The 19,258-nt window shown below is 35.8% G+C and overlaps 3 protein-coding genes across 7 annotated transcripts; 2 read left to right on the forward strand and 1 right to left on the reverse strand.

Moving 5' to 3' along the window:
- Positions 1-1,294: 1,294 nt before the first annotated feature.
- Positions 1,295-13,563, forward strand: LOC115882790. 5 transcript variants are annotated; one of them, XM_030901034.1, is made up of 11 exons: positions 1,295-1,649; positions 7,176-7,335; positions 7,428-7,640; positions 7,818-7,992; positions 10,075-10,244; positions 10,313-10,375; positions 10,485-10,677; positions 10,732-10,879; positions 10,933-11,304; positions 11,373-11,606; positions 11,660-13,563. In XM_030901034.1, exons 2-11 carry the CDS (start codon positions 7,225-7,227, stop codon positions 13,047-13,049), a joined length of 3,069 nt encoding a protein of 1,022 aa, XP_030756894.1. In that variant the 5' UTR covers positions 1,295-1,649; positions 7,176-7,224; the 3' UTR covers positions 13,050-13,563. The 5 variants fall into 5 exon arrangements, with proteins under 5 accessions (XP_030756894.1, XP_030756895.1, XP_030756896.1 ...); XM_030901035.1 differs by having other exon boundaries at positions 10,735-10,879; XM_030901036.1 differs by having other exon boundaries at positions 10,497-10,677.
- Positions 13,564-13,705: 142 nt separating this feature from the next.
- On the forward strand, positions 13,706-15,496 carry LOC115882795 (eukaryotic initiation factor 4A-III). The gene is made up of 4 exons (XM_030901045.1): positions 13,706-14,010; positions 14,105-14,440; positions 14,496-15,008; positions 15,071-15,496. The coding sequence occupies exons 1-4, from the start codon at positions 13,866-13,868 to the stop codon at positions 15,286-15,288; spliced, it is 1,212 nt and encodes a 403-aa protein (XP_030756905.1). The 5' UTR covers positions 13,706-13,865; the 3' UTR covers positions 15,289-15,496.
- A 146-nt stretch (positions 15,497-15,642) lies between these two features.
- On the reverse strand, positions 15,643-19,173 carry LOC115882792 (splicing factor 3B subunit 2). The gene is made up of 13 exons (XM_030901041.1): positions 19,002-19,173; positions 18,516-18,935; positions 18,260-18,459; positions 18,009-18,204; positions 17,774-17,950; positions 17,489-17,721; positions 17,277-17,427; positions 17,020-17,223; positions 16,826-16,949; positions 16,646-16,766; positions 16,218-16,352; positions 15,989-16,154; positions 15,643-15,917 (listed from the first exon to the last, which is right to left on the reverse strand). The coding sequence occupies exons 1-13, from the start codon at positions 19,014-19,016 to the stop codon at positions 15,852-15,854; spliced, it is 2,208 nt and encodes a 735-aa protein (XP_030756901.1). The 5' UTR covers positions 19,017-19,173; the 3' UTR covers positions 15,643-15,851.
- Positions 19,174-19,258: the final 85 nt, after the last annotated feature.

Below are 19,258 nucleotides of genomic sequence, written 5' to 3' on the forward strand. Positions count from 1 at the left end.
AGGTAATTTATTTAAAAATTCATTTTTCTGAAATAATTAATTTAAAATATATAAACAACTTTTATATTATATATAAATTAAGAACCCAAAAAAAATATATTTAGTATGGTTATTTACAGCAGTAAACTTTTATTTTCATCCTCTTAAAACCATCCTGAAAAACATTGAAATGGAAGATAATGATCTAAAAAAAGGAAGAAATGGCATTTCTCTAAGCTGTTTTAAATTATATCAGATGGAGAAAAAATCACGCTTGTCGTTAGTCCAAGTAAATAGCGTGTTTTGAGCCACTTTGCTGATGAAGTTCTTCGAAAAACATTAACTGGTACTATTTCAGTACCATTCTAGACCGTTCTTCTTTGCTAAGAATGTCTTTAAGTTGTTTTTTCCTTTTTTTGTATTGTCATCTGTTTAAAATAATCACTGGAAAAGTAACTAACAGTAATGGTTAGTAATAAAACACATAATTCATGATATCAGTTACATACACTTAATTATTAAACAACATATGGCTAACGACTGAACTTCTGTGCGTATTAAATAATTATCGCGTCGTTCATTTATTTAGGTCTCTAGCTCGTGAGTTTGTGCAGTTTTGGAAAATTAGCTCAATATTGAATTGACTTTGTGTGCGCCTAATACATTCAGTATTTAAGTCGTAAATAGTAGTAAAAGATAAGTAAAAACGGTTTGGTTTTCATAAAAATAACTTAAATAAAAGAATTGTTAACCGACATCCCTGAGCCTTGTTAATTTTCTTTAGGGGTCTGTACAGAATGCACGAATATCCCTAAAGAAAATTATTTTTGTCAAACGAGATAAATTGGTAGAATATAATCTAATGTCTAATGTTTGTTTACAAGATCCAAGGTGCTTATTTAAAAGTTGATTAAAAATTAAATTCAAATAATTTTGTTTATGAAAATATTGAAATATGGTACGATTTTTACACTTGACTCTACCTTCTTTGAACATATCGCCAATTACCTTGTGCCACTTGTGCATGTGTCCCATGTTAAATCTTCTTTCCACTAAAATATCTTCCTGCGAGTTCTGTTAAGAAAAATTTTAGTGGAGCAAGTGATCTACAGATACTTTTTGTGGTAGATTTTACCAATTTTTATATTTTATTGAAACCTTTGGTGTGTTCTGTCCGACACCCGGTGGTACCCCGCGTATCAACGCACTCACACTCACGCAGAAACCGCAGAGGCGAAGACCGTTTCCCATTGGCTAGTGGGGGGGAGGCGCTCGGCATTCCATTACGTCAAGGTTCTTCGTTCTTCGCGCCGGTTACAGTACTCTACAGTACCACCAATCTTTCCAAAGCCCCAGACAAAGAAAGAGAACGGAGAACATCATCTCCGCAGGCGGTTCAAACGGCTGTTGCCGTCAGAGATACCATAAACGCGTCTTTAACTATAGGTAGTACTAACCTCGTGCTTTCGTATTAGTGATACCTGTTCTTTCTGTATGAAAAATAAGGGTAGTTTTACTTTGTGTTTAGTGCGATGTGAAGAGAAAGAGACTGTGTAACGTGATTTTAGACCGGTACTACTGTTCTCAGTGACCTTTAGTGAGGTGGTTCTCTCTCGAGGATGGTTCGTTAATGAAGAAGGGTCAACGAAATCGGGTACTACATTGAACGAGTAAGTTTGGTATTTACTGTCAGTATCTTACATGGTAAAAACACATGTTCTTTATAAAAAGAATCAAAATTTATAAATTCACTAGCGTGTACCAGCGACTTCGTTCGCGTCGAATTAATCATTTGTAATGGTGATGATAAAGCAAAGCAAGAATTTCCATTAACATACAAACTGGATAAAATTTTCTCACATTTATGTCAGCATGAGAAAAAACAATATGGCGATATTATTATATAAGTTGGTAATATTTGAGGGGTAGTTTCATCTCGTTGGAATTTGACTTTCAAAAAATCCGTTTGCCAAAAATAAGCTTTTTACGTCAAGCAGTTTAAGCAGAATCGTGGTTAAGAAATTACCCAACTTTTTGGAACACCCTGTATGTTTTTTTTTTAAAAAATTCAAAATATGAAAAAAAAAACAAATAAATTATGCTTGTCCAAGCGTTTTCCCAAAAGACTAGCCGTTTTTTAAATAAGAAATATTGTAATATTTGAGGGGCGTTTTCACCCTCTTGGAATTTGAGATTCGAGAAACCCGTCCATATCGAACCTCTACACCCCACACAGTCAATCCGTTTGCCAAAAATCAGGTTTAAACGTCAAGCAGTTTAAGCAGAATCGTGATTACCCAATGGTCATATTTTATGAAACACCCTATATAAATTTATAAAAAATCTTAAAATATGTAAGAAAACAAAATAAAATGTACGTGTTTAAGCGTTTTTTCGGAAACTTGACCGTTTTTTAAATAAAAAATATTGTAATATTTCAGGGGTGGTTTCACCCTCTTGGAACTGGAATTTCGAAAAATCCCTTCTTATCGAACCTCTACACACTAGAATCAACCTGTATGTCAAAATTGAGCTTCTTACGTTGAGTGGTTTGAGCAGGATTGTGATTAATCAGTGAGTCAGTCACTCAAGAATTTTATATATTAGTATGGATAAAGAAAAGCCAAACTGAAAAAAAAATATATTAAAGCACATATTATTTTTCAAATGGACATCACCATTTTTTTCCACTTTCGCTGATGCTGATGCCTGCCAGTTTCTGTACTTTGCACAGGTTCTCCCTTGCTGTACGTTGCTCTAGGTTTGTGTACCAAGCAATTGCTCCATATCAATCGAGATAGGTATTTCTTCATAAACAAGCAAAAATTGCAAGAAATGCGTGTACATCGCCGATTTTACAGTTCCATCATGAACAAAAACAAAAAATTCACATGGTTAACTTTTCCGAAACCGTTTCATAAGGAAACCTGTCGATTTAATAATAACCAATTATGAAAAGATGAATGTAGCGAAAAAAAATGGTGCTAACAACGGCCTGAGAAGAGAAAATCCGCCGTCGTAGTAGCTCGAAGCCAAGTCAACGTCCTACTTAGCATTAAAAGTCACCACACGAATTAAAAAGGTCAATTAGAATTGATCAAAGCACTTTTTGTTTCTATATATTCTATATACCATTTCCAAAAAAAATAATTTCTAGTTTATTCCAAAGTAATTATAACTTTTAAGTATTCAGAACCGACCAACTCTATATAGACTCTAGATACCTTAAACTGATTAATAAGTAAAACAGTAGTTCTTTTAATTAAACTAAAATCAAGAGCAGATAAAAAGCAGTACCGAGTGGCTTATTCAAACACGCGTTTCTCATTAACCTAGAAATGTATCTCCACACTTATAATGAGATCTACAGGCGTCATCTGTTCTTGCTCAAGTCCATTTGCGGTACTCTTGATAGATCGGGACACTTCAAAGCTTTTTACCGTTTTTATAGACTACCCGCGGAGACTGTTATCGGCTCAAGAGCCGGATTTTGAAGAAAGAAACAGATTTGGGATAGTACCGAACCATAATTAAGAGCTATAAAGTACGAATTTTATCTGTTATACATTAGAGAATTAAAAATTCGTAAATTTTTCAGATTCCTACTTTTGTCTACCATAGATTCAGTACTCGTTCTCAAAAATGATATAATTGTAGGTACTTAATGTAGATATTGCTTAAATAAAATTTTATCGAAGTCAACGTACGGGAAATCCGAGCATGAAGGTATTTTCTACCGCAAAGAATACAGAAAATGGCATAAAAAAAAGGGAAAAGCCATAAAAATCGCTACAATGCTTTATATGGCCGTTCTACGATGCATACCCAAGATAGTACAGGAAGTAGACTTTACTGTTGAGGTCTGTGCCGAAGGACAGGCAAAAATTCTTAATACGAGGAAAACGTTTTTTTTACAATGAAAGAAATGTTAATATTTCTTAAATAATAATTGGAAATATCGCTAATAATAATAATTATTATTATTGGGCCATTTGTTTTTGTTAAAATTGCGGGAAAAGCATTTAAAATATAATGTTTCAAGTCATTTCAGGCGTTCTGATGTAAATCGCTCTCTGCTTTTAGCTTCATGGTATTTACCGTGAAATTATATTAATAACTTGCTTCCTCCGACGGCAGTTTTTCAATAATTACCGCAAAAAAGCGATATTATGTCAATTAAAGTCGTTTATAGGCTCTTTTGAGGTGAATGAAGTTATGAACTTGGACTGGAGTGGATTGGAGGGGTAATCAACGCGACTTTAAAGGTATATGTATTGTATATTGTTATTTTTAACTCAAAAGTTATAACCCTTTTGAGTTATAACTCATACATGGCAATAATACCGTTATACAATAAAAAATAATTCTAATGTTCTTGACAAAATGGTGAAGGTTCTGTATTTAAAAATGCATTTTTCGAAAATAATTAATTTAAAATACAAAATAAATAAGAAAATATTTTATGCTGTGATGAGTAAAGAAGATGTCAACTTTCTCACGTGAACATTGCGGGCGCAACGGCATTATAGGAAATATTTCTTCAATATAAGTCGAAAAATTGAAAAGGAACAATAATTGTTCATTGTTGTGAAAAAGGACCCGGTCAGACGCACAAAAACCCAGTACCGGCATGAATGCACTCTCATACACACGGGCAAAAGGAGAATCAATCGGAATTTTGAAAGAACTCGGGGCAATTATTTCTGTTTTTACGGCTGCGGCAAGTACCCGGCACCTTTTCAATGCCGAAAGGTACCCAAAGTCGTTACAAAAGAATTTTCGGAGCAGGTAGTACGTAGGCTCTACGGCAGGTAGTTGTACGCCACAAAAGAGAAATATCGATAGTTGTTTTTTTTTTAAATGTGTATTATTACACAATGAACAATGTTATGTATGAACAAAAAAGGCCTTACATAAAATGTTAGATCAAAAATTGTGGGTCAGAGAATTTTTAATGATCACTTTAGATTCAATTTTTTGATGTTAATTATGAATCGATAGTGTCACTTCATGCCTAATATCGAAAATATCGTCCTGCCTAAGGCCCTTTCACACTACTTAATTTACGGCGTTTTCGGGGTATTTTTTCGATGGCAGAACAAATATGTTTTGTTCCATGTTCTTTCTCCATCTAACCCAAACGTGACGTTAGAATTAATGGCACGTCAGGAATTTTTAGAGATACGTTTGTAACTTGTGGTTCTCACGCCTACTCTTAAAAGCACTATCTGGTACTACATTACTGAGAAAAACTAGAAAATGTCTACAGATTGCCCGCATTAAACGTTAAAAATATATTCCTCTGAATACTACCAATATCAGTTCTACAATATTGTAATTTTTATTTTATATTCATTGTATCTTTTAATAAGAAATAATGACAGTTTGATCTGATATTCCTTATTTATTGGGTTGTGGGAAGGTAAAATCGTGGGTTTTTTAGTTTTCTTGGAGCAGCAGACTTGTTCGATATCACTCGAACAGTAATTCAACATGAAATACGTGACCAAAGTGTTTCGCAATATCGTAAGAAAAAGTTCAATCATAGAAAGTATAATAAATTTATTTTTCTTCAAGGTGCGGTGTCAAGGTCGTTTATATCAAGTTCTTTTATGATAAAGTGATAGTATTAGAACTAGGTACCTACAAATATATGATTTCTTTCTATTTATAGAAATATATGTAGGTACTGTGAGTACATCTAATTTAAAAGTGAGATTTTATGAACTTGGATCTTCTTGTATAAACGTAATTTTAATATAAACGACCTAGACTTCCTGTGTTAGAAAAAAATACAAGAACAGGATCTGCAAAGAAATTACCAGCAAGTTATCTTCTTCTTCCGTTTGCTAATCAACCTAAATCTAAAGAGCAAATCCATGTTTATGCTTATAAACAACTTATATTTCCTCTATTCTACCACGTTAGTAAAAGTTTATAGAAATTTTCTTCGTAATTAAAACCATTTAAAATATATTCTCTATATAGAGCATTCTTCAAAAACATAAAACTTTGCAGAAGGTACTCAAAATGATGTTTTAGGATGTTTTTACCTCTCATAATTCTTAAATTAAAAATTCTGAGATCTTGTAACTAGACCGCAATCGTATATGAAAAACATAATCCAAGAAAAAAACTGAAATCTAGAGCCTCTACAGAACATCACAAAAAATCAGTTCCACTCATTCTGCATTCCACATACTAAATATAATTGTATTTTTTTGGGTTCTTAATTTATTTTTAATCAAAAAGTTGTTCCTGTATTTTAAATTATTTATTTCAGAAAAATTAATTTTTAAATAAAAAACCTTCACCATTTTGTCAAGAACGTCAGAATTATTTTTGACTAAATGTATATTATAACAATTATGTTATCTGTGATAATGGTATGATTGAAATGAATGAGTTATAATTTAAGGGGGACACAAATATCTTTAAAATCGAGGGGATTAACCTCCTTCCACTTATTCTACATTTCACATACTAAATATAATAATTGTATTTTTTGGGTTCTCAATTTATTTTTAATTAGAGTTGTTCATATATTTTAACTTAAAAAAATGTCTATACCTTTGTGGCGGATACATCTTTCCAAAAAAGTCCTATGAACGCAAGAAAATCTACAAAATAATATAGTTATTTTTTTTGTAAACGCTGCTGGGCGTTAATCAAACGGAGACTAATTGTCAGCAGTGGACTAATAAACAAATTTGCCTAACGGACAAAAAATGCTTAACGTTTCGGAAAGTATATCTCTTTCCGTCGTCGGAAGCAAAAAAAAATACAAAGAACAAAGAAAAAAACTATTTAAAATATCGAAATGCAACTATTCGAGAAGACTTTAGTTTTTTAAAACAGATACGTGTACAAAAACTGTTGACGTTCTGTTAAAAATAATAAAATTAATATTTTAAATTAATTATTTTAGAAAAATGCATTTTTAAATTAGGAACCTTCACCATTTTGTCAAGAATGTCGGAATTATTTTTGACTGTAAATGGTATTATTACCGTGCATTAGGGGAAGGGGGACACAAAAATCATTAAGGTCGCAGTGATTAACACCCCCTCCACTCATTCTACATTCTACAAAGAGCAAATAAAGAAAAAAAAATAATAAAATTCTATACTAAAAGTAAAAAATAATTTTTATTTTTGGTATAGACCCAAGTATAATAAAACTCCGTTTTGTTGCAGATTTCCTTAAAGATGATCAAACGAAAAATCTGTGAATCCTAGCTTCAAGATGTCTTCCGCATCACCCGATCCGTCCAAAGCGGATCACCACTACAACTCCAGTGAGACTAGTGATCATGTGTTGCTATCTCACACCCACACGTGCACTTGTTGTCGCGAGGTACTAAATCAAAATCGTTTTTTTTAAACTTAGATTATCCCAATTATAACAAGAATCCTTTGTATTTCTTATTCGATTATTGTTGTTTTCAGTGCATAGAAAAACCTGAACCTCCCAAGACTGAACTCCTGCACACTCACTGTCACCTGAAAGGACCGAATCACCATCAGCATCACCTCATCAATATCGGCCATGTACCTATCCAGACCAATCACGTCCATCCTAATCATAGGCACGTGCCGGCCTCGCCAAAAGCCGAAAGTCAGAGCATCAAAATGGTGGCCACCTGTACTTGCCATTTGAAGGTACAAACCCAGCTTAAAAGATTTGTAAAAACAAAAAAAAATTAAAAAAAAATAATAAAAAAATAATAAAAAAATAAAAAAAAATTAAATAAAAATTTAACGTGTATTAAAAATATCGGGATACCAATTTGTCTCGGGCTTGACAAAAATTATGTATTTTTTTGTTGGTTTCCTTAGGTTGAAAATGAGTCTGAAAGTGTCCAAAATCTAGAGCAAACTGCACAAGCTAGGAAGATAGATGAGGATAGGATAGAAGTTAGTCCGTTGCCTCCAGCCTTACCTCCAAGACCTCCTCCAAGGCCCAGATTTGAAGGAACGGGGAGTCTAAATTCTAGATATAGACCAAGAATTTGTAAGTATACTTTCTTGTATGTAGGACTAGCTTTACCCACTACCTACTTTGTTCGCGTTAAATCAAGTTTCCTTTGCTCTGTAATCTGATTAGAGTTGTAACAATTACAACTTCATATTTCATCCCCAAAGGGATGAAAGGTTGCTCTGTTCAAAGTATTTTTATCTCTTAATGAGATGCTATCCCAAAAATCTTTTGAGCTACGAGAATTTTCATACCAAGAAGGTATGAATTTTCTAAAATCGCCTGGCTACATTAACGAATATAATTTAAAAGAACATTTGTACCATTTTTTTCAATCATGAAGCATTGACTTTTATATCTAGATAACTTTTCGAGAAATTGGAAGATAATTTATGTTTCAACATTGTATTAATTTGATACATTTTCAAATGCAAAAGTAATTAATTAAATTAAGCATTAAACAAAATTTACTGCTTTTATTCATGCGATGTTAATAATTATGGCATGTTATGCTAAAAAGAACTGTCACAATGATGAATAAGGGTTTTAGCACAAACAAAAAGCTTAATATAATTAAAATATTGTCAGTCATATACATAGCTTGCACGAATATAATTTAGAAAAATATTTATAAATCATTAAATTTAAATAGAGAGGAAAAAATGTTTGGAAAAATCCTGTAGACCTGTAAAAATAAGATTTTCTTATTTGGAGGGTGACATTAAAAATCAGTTTAGAAAAGATTAAGTTGCTTAGGAACATCAAACCGAATCGCTCTGAATTCAAATTGCCTCCTCTACCTGTGCAGTGAGTTAGAAAAAGAGAGAGTCCTTTATTCCTACTGTTCTGAAGGGTTTTCGACGGAATAACAAGGGTGGGAAAGCGACATTGAAGGGGAGGGGGTGAAAATATTGACTATTAGAGTGAAAAGCTGGCGTGCGTCGTCATAGATACAGGCTTGGAGCAGTGCCGTAATGAAATTTTTTCTTTTTCAGAATAATATATTGAGTCTATTGTCTGAAAGAACAGTTTTATTTTTCTCAAATTGATTAAAAAAAATTCTGCGCTATTTAATGAATTTAATTAATTAATTAATATTTTTTTTTATCATAAAAGTCTTTAGACTGACAACAGTAAAAAACACTAAAGATTTTTAGATAATCATCCCTTTAGAGACAAAAATTAGTACTTCAATAAAAGCACTATTATTTTAATATTAACTTTAATCTAATAGGAAAAAAGTATTTTGCATAGAAACATCCTCCTTCCTCTTTGTTTATGCACAGTCCACCCCTGGCAATCCACTGTTCTCGGCGGTAATCAAAATTCAGAGACAACACACGCTATTCTGCACGTTATTCCCAGTCTTCGGAGCGTGTCGGTCCAAGCATTTTTTCATCCCCTTTTCGCTTGTATTCCATCCCCTGCAAGGTTTATTACCCCCCGGTATTCCCTGTCTCCATGCATTTCGACGTCAGGCGTCTCTGAAAATCTACATAAAGCGTCTTGACGCTTTTTCTAATCGCTCAAAAAATAACACAGTAAAGCAAAATCTAATTTTCTAATCGTTGTTGCTAGTAAATCAGTGTAAAACGATAATCAGTGCGATGACAAGATCAAGATGGAGAGAAATAGTGTTTTTAAAGTGTGGAGTGTTTGAGAAATCTGTCGAATAATGCCCTTTGCCCTTTATACATGTATTAAGGCGTCTCAATTTCAAGAAAATGCTTTATTTTTGAGGCTGCTAAATTTTAACTAACAAAAGACATGACAGAATAACAGAGTATACTCATTTCAAGCATTTCCTTTGGTAAAATTTTTAATAACTTGCGAAAAAATGCACGGCTATCCTGTAATGCAGGTGGTACAATACCACATACCACCTGCCATGGTCCCACCGCATTGCAATCCGCATTTACCACATACAGGTAATTGTATAGCTTTGTCAAGTGTTTTTTTTTTTGTGTTGAACTTCGGTTACTTCGGTCTTAGTTTGTTATTTTTTTAAGACCATATAAAGTCACATAAAGAGACGATATTATAATTTGATAGAGCACTTATATATATTAAAAAAGAATGATCAAATTTACTCTAATTATGCAAATTTGTATATTGAAGCTAGTCCACCAAGTGGAGGTATCCGAAAGTATGTGTTTTGGTGTTGCGCTTGTGGAGGCCTTGCTACAATTTTGGGAGCCCTATTTCTTGCCGTCTACTTTCTTCTGAGGAGCTACACCTCTACCTTAGGTTATTTCGAAACCATTCCTACATTTGTGCCTGCTACAATGGTAAATATCCACTATGAAATATTAAAAAAAAAACTATACAGACAAATTATTTTCAATTTTTTTTTCAGTTAATTTTGACCGGATTGTGCGTGATAAGCTTAGCAAGAAGAAAAAACAGATACAGTTACTTGGTATGTATTTTTTTGTTTATTTGATATTTTTTATTCAAGTTTAATATAATTTTTGCATGTTTTATACGTTTTGTTTGAGTTTTTAATAATCTTTCGCAAACTATCCAAGGCCGTTTTGCAGATCAAAGTGTGCGGATTGTGCTGCCTAGTTTGTGCCTTAACGTGCGTCCTGGTTACCATCACCACCACGGTGATTCACATGAACAGGCTCCAGACGCTCAGAGAATGCGTGTACACGCAGAAAACCAGGACTTGCACCTGTTATTCTGTATTGTTAGAAGCCCATGCCAATACTGACGATGGTAACTATACTGTTATACTGTTTATCGACTTGAACTGTGTTTATTTTTGTTAAGCAGGCATGAGGTACGTTTTTGATTCGACGCCAGACTGTGAAGTGATCCACGGTGCTCTTTATTCGTGCTTGAGGGCCATGTTTGGACTGTCAGTGAGTGGAATCCTCGTTTGCATATTTTCCTGTATGTTGGTGTATCAACTTCTAAGGTAAGAACTGTTATTCCACAATTAAAGCATCGATAAAAAAATACTCATTTTAGCCACGAAAAGAAAAAAATGTATTGGGAACAGTTGGAGCTCCGTTGTAGATCTTTCTACCAGCAACAGTCCTTGCCGCCTTCAAGCACGCACGGGTCTATCAGGGGAATCCCCGTGCCATCCACAACGTACTGCAGCTGTTGCGAGGAATGCAGGTATCCACCTTCCACAGCGCCACCTCAAGTCTACCCTTGGGAATCCCACCACGCGGCCGAACGCTTCTGGACTCCCGGCAGGGTAGGAAACTTCTACTCTCCGAATCCCGAAGACGGTCCTCCTGTTAGTACCGATGGGAACAGGCAGAACAGGCCTGGATGGAGTTGGAGGAGGTTGCCTTGGAACAGAGGAAACAACGATCAAACTGAAGCGAACAGGTAAAATGGAGTATACTCTCATATTTTAAGTAGTTATTTGAATGTATTTTTTGTTGTTTTTATTACAGAGATAATTCGTTGACCTATCAGGGCGCTGCTAGCAGTGCCGATAGTCAGTACGGTTTCAGTAACAGATCAGGTGACAACCCTATACAGAGTGACCAAATAAGTGGTTCTACCGGGTCGTATAGTATGTTAGATAACAGGCCACCTCTTGGAGGTGTGTATGTCTGGGGTCCTCCGCCTCCGTACTCTAATCCTAACTCTCCGGCTAGAAGGTACATTCACCAATCCCCTGCAAGGTACTTTTTGTCATTTGTATTAGGATTTTAAAGTGAGTTCGAGTGTCTTTTAGGTACCACCACATGCACCATCACCCTCACGGTCACGAATCGCACTGTCAGATGAGCGAGAACCACCAATTTCGGAGCTCTAGAAGAACCAGAGTGCATTCCGGTAACAAGGATAACTACGAGAACACCACAGAGCCCGAAATACACCATGTAAATGAAAACAGCGAGAGCACGGACACTTCAAGTTGCGTGGAGAGAGTGACTCACACATTGCCCGTGAGGAAAATCAAAAAGAGATCGGCAAATGACATGGCTTCGGTTAAGTCGACCAGTCAGCCCCAAAATCATCGTACAAACGTCCAGAACGTGTTCACACAAAGCGGTCAAGAAGAAACGCACCAAGAACACGTGGAAAACGACTATCACGAACCTAATATAGTACCTGAAACAAACAAGCCTAGTAATAGCGACGCGCAGCAATGTAGATTCTTACCCAGGTTACAAGGGGTGGAGAACGCGGCCTTCCAAAAACAGGAACCTAGTCCCCAAAAACCCGAAACCACCGAATCCGAGGTGTATTTCGCTGACGTCAGTAGTTGCTGTCACTCGGTTAGAAACGACGGGCAAGATTCCTCGCTCTACGACGAAGCTCTGGAGTCTAATCAGAAGTCGGCGAGGTTAATATCATTACAAAAACCCGTTGAAGTCAAGGAGGAAACGAATAAACAAGGCGAAGTTTCGCAAAAAGACGAGGAAGATTATTTGGCTCAAAGAATGGCTAACAGACAATTGTCCACGCGCAGCAGGATGCCTTTCCCCTTGCCTAGTTCCGAGGATTTGAACGAGTTTAATACGGATTCTTGCCTACAGCTCTTGCCGAAAGATATTTCTCAAAACAGCCTGTGTAGTAGCGTTCAAACTCCGATGACCGAGACGACCGACGATACTATATCTCCCGAAGAATGCTGCAGCAAAAACTACCTACAAGAAGCACCAGATGCCATTCCAATACACAGAGGCTTCGCCTCGTCTGGAATGGACCAATTCTTGGCTCCGGACGCTCAATACGAAGTTATCCCAGAAAGCGAGACCTTCAGGAACAGTAGTAATCTTACCAATACCATATCCGGCGTGAACTACGATCAAAACTACTATAATCAAAGCAAGGGAGCGTATAATTTCACAAATAGTCCGAAAAACGTGCCTCCAAAAAGCCTGAATCTCAACCAATCGAACAGAAGGAACATTGGCTCTAATATTTCGGCCCTGATCCAGAATTTAGGGGGTAATCCGGCCGGATTACTGTACGGTGACGCCAACATAGAAGAGGAGATCCAGGGGCAGGGCTGTCATAGCGACGGCACTATGGATTCCGGATGGCAAAGTGGATCTGAGAAGACTGACGCTAGGAATAAGCAAGACGCTGACCCACAAAGGCCTGTAAACGTTTGAAGAATTCATATTTTGCGAGAGAGAAGACTGGTTCATAGAAGAAAGCAGAATTTCATAAAATAATTACTCATTTCTAAAACAAAAGCTCATTTAAATACAATAATATATATGGTTTTAGTAACATTTATTTATTAAAATACACACTAACTAATGTTGTTAAAACATTTTCAAGAGAATTATTGTGATACTTATTTACTAAAAAAAAACGAATAAGATACTTTTGTAAATAAAATATTATTAGAATAATATTATGTGCGCCAATATACGTGTATATAAGAAAAAAGAAGATAATAATTGCGATTAGATTGTTGTCCAGAATGTTTTTAGCTTGTAAAATGTTTTTAAATTTAAGTATACGTTAAAGTTAGATGATATTTATTTAGATTTTTGAATGTTTCCAGTTGTAGAAAACTATTTAAAAGTGAAATAATAGGATTATTGTTTGTACGTAAAAGTATAGTCATATAATTTTGTATTGTTAAAGTATTTTTAATAAAAATGTGCTTTAAATTCATTTATTTCTTTGTCTCTTTTTGATTTTTTTTTATTAACTTGGCCCACTGTATCGATACCGGTATCGAAAATTATATTATCGATACTTTCGCTCATCTCTAGTAAGCCCTCTAGCGTTAATTTTCGAAACTATTATGACATTTGATACTGATTTGACATTTGACATTGAGAGGTTAGCTTTGGCATTTTGCTTTTTGCTGTCTTGTTAAGTTTTGAATCGTTTCCTAAAGTATTTAACGTTAAAAACCAAAAGTTTATAGAGATATTCTTTAGTTTTGAAGCGAATTTTAAAGATATATAACAATGTCGGAAGCGGGGAAGAGCCGTAATAATATTTACGAAGATTTATCGAATGTTGAATTCGAAACCAGTGAAGATGTGGACGTTATCGATAAATTCTCTAAAATGAACCTTAAAGAAGAACTAACTCGAGGAATATACGCATACGGTGAGTATTTCTGTTCATTTCAATTCTTAAACTAGAGCAGTTTAGAAAGGGTACCTAAAATGGGTCGTAACCTTAATCTTGTTCGTTTTTCAAGGTTTCGAGAAGCCCTCGGCTATTCAGCAGCGAGCTATCAAGCCCATTATCAAAGGCAGAGACGTTATCGCACAGGCCCAGTCCGGTACAGGAAAAACAGCAACATTTTCCATTTCAATCTTGCAAACACTCGACCTGACCGTTCGTGAAACTCAAGTCTTGTGCTTGTCTCCCACCAGAGAGCTGGCAGTACAAATTCAAAAGGTAATTCTCGCTCTGGGCGATTTTATGAACGTGCAGTGCCATGCTTGCATTGGGGGGACTAATTTAGGGGAGGATATTAGAAAGCTTGATTACGGACAGCATGTGGTTAGTGGAACGCCAGGGAGAGTTTACGGTAAGTAACTAGTAAACGTATTTCCTTTTTTATATTAAAATACTGTTTCTTGTAGATATGATAAGAAGAAGAGCACTTCGTACTCGGTCAGTTAGGATGCTTGTCCTTGACGAAGCCGATGAGATGTTGAATAAGGGATTCAAAGAACAGATTTACGATGTATACAGATTCCTACCCCCCTCAACTCAAGTGGTCCTAATTTCGGCAACACTACCCCACGAAATCCTGGAAATAACCTCAAAATTCATGACGGATCCTATCAGGATCCTGGTCAAACGTGATGAATTGACTCTGGAAGGTATCAAACAGTTCTTTGTGGCCGTGGAAAGAGAAGAATGGAAGTTTGACACTCTTTGTGATCTGTACGATACACTGACAATAACACAGGCGGTTATTTTCTGTAATACAAAGAGGAAGGTGGATTGGTTGACTGAGAAAATGCGAGAAAGTAATTTTACGGTGAGCTGTATGCATGGTGACATGCCCCAGAAGGAGAGAGATAATATTATGAAGGAGTTTAGGTCGGGACAGAGTCGGGTTTTGATCACCACAGATGTATGGGCCAGAGGTAGAGACTTGAATATATTTTTTTACTGTATATTTTTATATTATTATTATTTTTTATTACAGGCATTGACGTGCAGCAAGTCAGTTTGGTAATAAACTACGACTTGCCCAACAATCGTGAATTGTACATCCACAGAATAGGTAGATCGGGAAGGTTCGGCAGAAAAGGTGTGGCAATTAATTTTGTCAAATCGGATGACATCAGGATTTTGCGGGATATCGAACAATATTATTCGACACAAATCGACGAAATGCCTATGAACGTGGCGGATCTTATTTAAGCCTTTTTATTTAGATGTATTAAGTTATTCACATCAGTTTGATTTCCCTTGTACAAACTTAGAGGTATTTTAATCAGTTTTCTCATGGTATGATGGAAAAATTAATTTTTAAGGATTTCCTTTAATCCTTCACTTTGATTATTTTTTATATTATATTTAATTTGTCAGTTGTATAATAACCAACAAAATATAACAAATAAAAAATTAATAATTCCATTTTTCATTAATAAGCATCCCCTATTTTTCTTTTTGTTGAAAAAGAGTGAATAGATAAATATACAGGGTATTTAAAAATATTTTTCTACCGTTTTGAAAATATTTTTAATTTCATTTTAATGGTAAAATAAAACAAAATTATCCAATAGATTTATTTCTTTATTTGTTTAAAATTATAATATATAACTATCTTAAACCAGGAAAAAAAAATAGAAAAATCTGTTTTGCTTAAGGACAATAAGGGTGAATCCACACGCGGCAATTCTACCGACTGAAATTTTAGACCGATGAATTTCCGAAAAATTTCAGTAAATAGAGTTGACTCTGGAACACCGAAAAACCAGCTTCTAAAATTTGAATTCCTTGTATTTCTTTGTCGTTTTCGAATCCTGCTGTTGTCTCTTTCTTTTGCTCTGTAAAAAACAATAAAAAAAGGTTATAGACAGGCATATTTTTTCTTTAAATTAATTATGAATTTACGAACCTTTTGTTTGGCCACGTGCTCAGCTAACATATCGCTCAGATCCTCTTTCTGCAGCTGAGACTGGTTCTCCCTCATTTGCTGCTCGTATCTGACCGCCATGGCGTCGCTGTCCATGTCCAGTTCGGACGGGTCGAGGGCCAGTTCCACCATTCCTTCTTTCTCAGTCCTGGAAAATATATAAAATCGTTTCATTAAAAATGAGGATTATTTTTTTTAGGGATTTTTTTACCTTCTGATTGGTACAGGATTTTGTCCCGCTCCCACAGAGGCCAAGTCATACACGTGGACGCTGCCCATCATTGAGTTACCGATCCTTTCGTTGCGTTTTTCGGGAATAATATGATACAAAACAGGCGTTTCACTCCTAGAAAAAAAATCAATCATGCGATAAAAAATCTAATAAAGATTTGTACAGGGTGGCGCCTCTCGAAATGAAATTTTGGCAGCATATGTAGGTTAACTGAAAGCGTTTTATAAAAATATATATAATTATACCCGCAAAAAAAAAGTTACACATCAGAGTTGTGTTTTTTTTTCTAATGGAACACAGAAAAATTCAAAACATATTTAGATGATAGAATTTAAAATTATAATATTATATAGGGTGTGTCATATAAAATAAATAACCGAGAGAAATGATAGTTTCGTTAAACTCACCCTTCCATTTCGTTCTCGATTTTCTTCTTTCTCAATTCGATGGCTTCGGGAGTCTCCATACCGGCCGGTATGCTGGTAATACCGCTGGGAGTGACCAGGCCTTCTGCTGGAGTCACTAGACCTACATAAAAAAAAGGAATAAAATAAAAAAGCACAAAATAAAAAGAGCAATGTTTTAACCTGATTCGTCGGGCACTTGAGTCTCTCCTTCTTCCTCCTCCTCCTCTTCCTCACTTTCCTCCTCAGATTCCGACTCCAGCTCGCCCCAAAGCGACCGATCTATCGAAGGATCCTCTCCAATATCCTAGATATCCCAAATATATTAATTAATGTGCTTATGGTAAAAATAAAATTAGTTCAAATGTCCCACTCACGTCTATATGGCTCTGGTTGGTGCCGAACACGTCCCCGTACAGCGGCTTGCCGTTTTCGTCGACGGGGGGCTTGCCCCAACCCCCCGCGTGGTACCCGAACGAACATCCCTCGGGAATCGGCGCGTTCAAACCGGGTATCTTCAAATTGGGGTAACTTGGCGGCGGACCGTAACGCTGCATCGCTATCAGCCACGGCGGAGGCACCTAAACATTTTTATTATTGTATATCCAGATAAAAAATACGTTTTTCTACATACCTTGTTTGCATTGGGCCCCACCGGCATACCCAGAGCCGTCCTGAGCTCCTCGGAAAGATCCCCCGGCTTCTTTTCTTTTAATCTGGTCTCGAATTCCTTACCCTCGTAATACAGGTCGCCGTGAATGGTCATTTTAGGCTTAGTTTGCCACCTATATCATCCAAAAATAATTTTTAAACTATTTAAACCTACTAAAATAATAAACTAATTACTTGAAAAAGGCGTCGTGTAGCTTCTGGTAATCTATATCAATTTTTCCGAGTTTCGGTCTGGCCCGTTCCCTCATTTTCGCCTTCAGAGTCTTCGATTCGTCCTTTTCCTGTAAGGAGGCCCTCATCTCCATGATTCCCGTTTTCTTAATGAATTCGGGCAAATTAAAAGGAGGTTTCTCTATACCTCGTTTGCCTTGAAGGTATTTCCTTTTAAAACACCAATGCCTAGGAACCTACAATCTTCATTATCGCATTAGAATTACAAAAATTATTAGTACCACGCACCTGAACGGTATTTCTGTGAGCCTTGAGCTGTACAAGCAATTTGGGATCTCTGGCAGTAACGTCGTGCATTTCCACAACGTCCGGCCTGTTCACCAGCTGTTTTAATTCGGCCACACTCAGCCTAGTCAGCTTCTTCAATTTCCTCTTTGACATTTTCGATTTATCCTCGATCTTTTTCTGAAAAATAAATATTGTTACTGCTAAACCATTTTTAATATAAAAATTTTTAACTTACATCTTCAAAGTCATCCATATCGTCATCCTTTATATCATCTAAGAACTTTGATTGACCTGATAGCGAGGTAGGAGTTGCTAAAACGGGGGGCGGGATGTTGGATTTTTGGTCAGAGATTTTGAATTGTTCCAGGATTGAGTAGAATTGACGGTACTGAGGTGCCAGCTCATGTAAACCAATAGATTCTTGCACATATCTAAAGAAAGAACAGTAAAATTTAAAAAAAATAAAAATGTAATGACTTTACTCACTCTATTTCAATGTCCTTTTCATCATTCAATTCGTCAACAATATTTTCTCCTTTTTCCTTGTCTTTAGCTTCGCCATTTTGCAGTTCCCTTTCCTTCTTGTTTTTCTTTCGCTTTTTCTTCTTTTTATTCTTACTCACTCTTTCCTTGGCAGTACCATTTGTGACTTCTTCTACTACATCTGTTGCTTCAACCACAGTTTCCTGTAATACGAAACAATATTAATATACAAAGTTAAATGGCTGATTTGTACACTTACAACGACATTATCGTCTTTTTCCCACAGTGGCTCTCTTTCACTACGGTTCCTTTCCTTCTCCTGAGCCTCTTCTTCCGTTCCTAATTCTAATGCCCGTTGATTTTTCAATGCCAAAACTTCCTCCAAAGCTTGTGGCAGTACTACCTCGGCATTACCTTCTGCATCCAGTTTTTTTGGTGGGTCTACTTTAAGAGAGAGCAAAGACGGCAATTGCTTCTCGTTTTGGAGAGGATCTTCGGCGTTAGGCCATACAGGGGGAGGAAAACCAGGGGGAGCGTTTAAGAAAACTTCAGGCCCTGGTGGTGCGCTGAGTAGGGGTGGAGGTACTCCTAAATTATCGTTGGGTGGTTCGTGCACACCTAAGTTCGGTAAATCTGTGCTCATTAACGGTGGAGGTAATAAACCGGGATTTAATTCGGGCTAAAACATAAAAGAATCAATTTAACACCATAAACGACATTGTCGAATGGTGTATAAATAACTTACCACGTTATCTGCCATATTGAAACAAACACTTTACTTCAGACACGGTTTTCTTCGATATATTTTCTATAGAATTAACTTCTTATTTTATTTATAAATAGCTTTAAATTAATATTTGCGGTTTTTCGACAACAAACATGTTGAATTTTCTCCATTAAATGTATTAAATGTCAGAATTGATAAGAATGACAAGTGACAAGGAATCTGTCAGCGTGCTTAGTTCCCTGCTGGAAAAACGGTGAACTACATAATTGTTTATT

The sequence above is a fragment of the Sitophilus oryzae genome, unplaced genomic scaffold (assembly GCF_002938485.1).
Source record: "Sitophilus oryzae breed Bouriz unplaced genomic scaffold, Soryzae_2.0 scaffold_179_pilon_pilon, whole genome shotgun sequence".
Classification (NCBI taxonomy): domain Eukaryota; kingdom Metazoa; phylum Arthropoda; class Insecta; order Coleoptera; family Curculionidae; genus Sitophilus; species Sitophilus oryzae.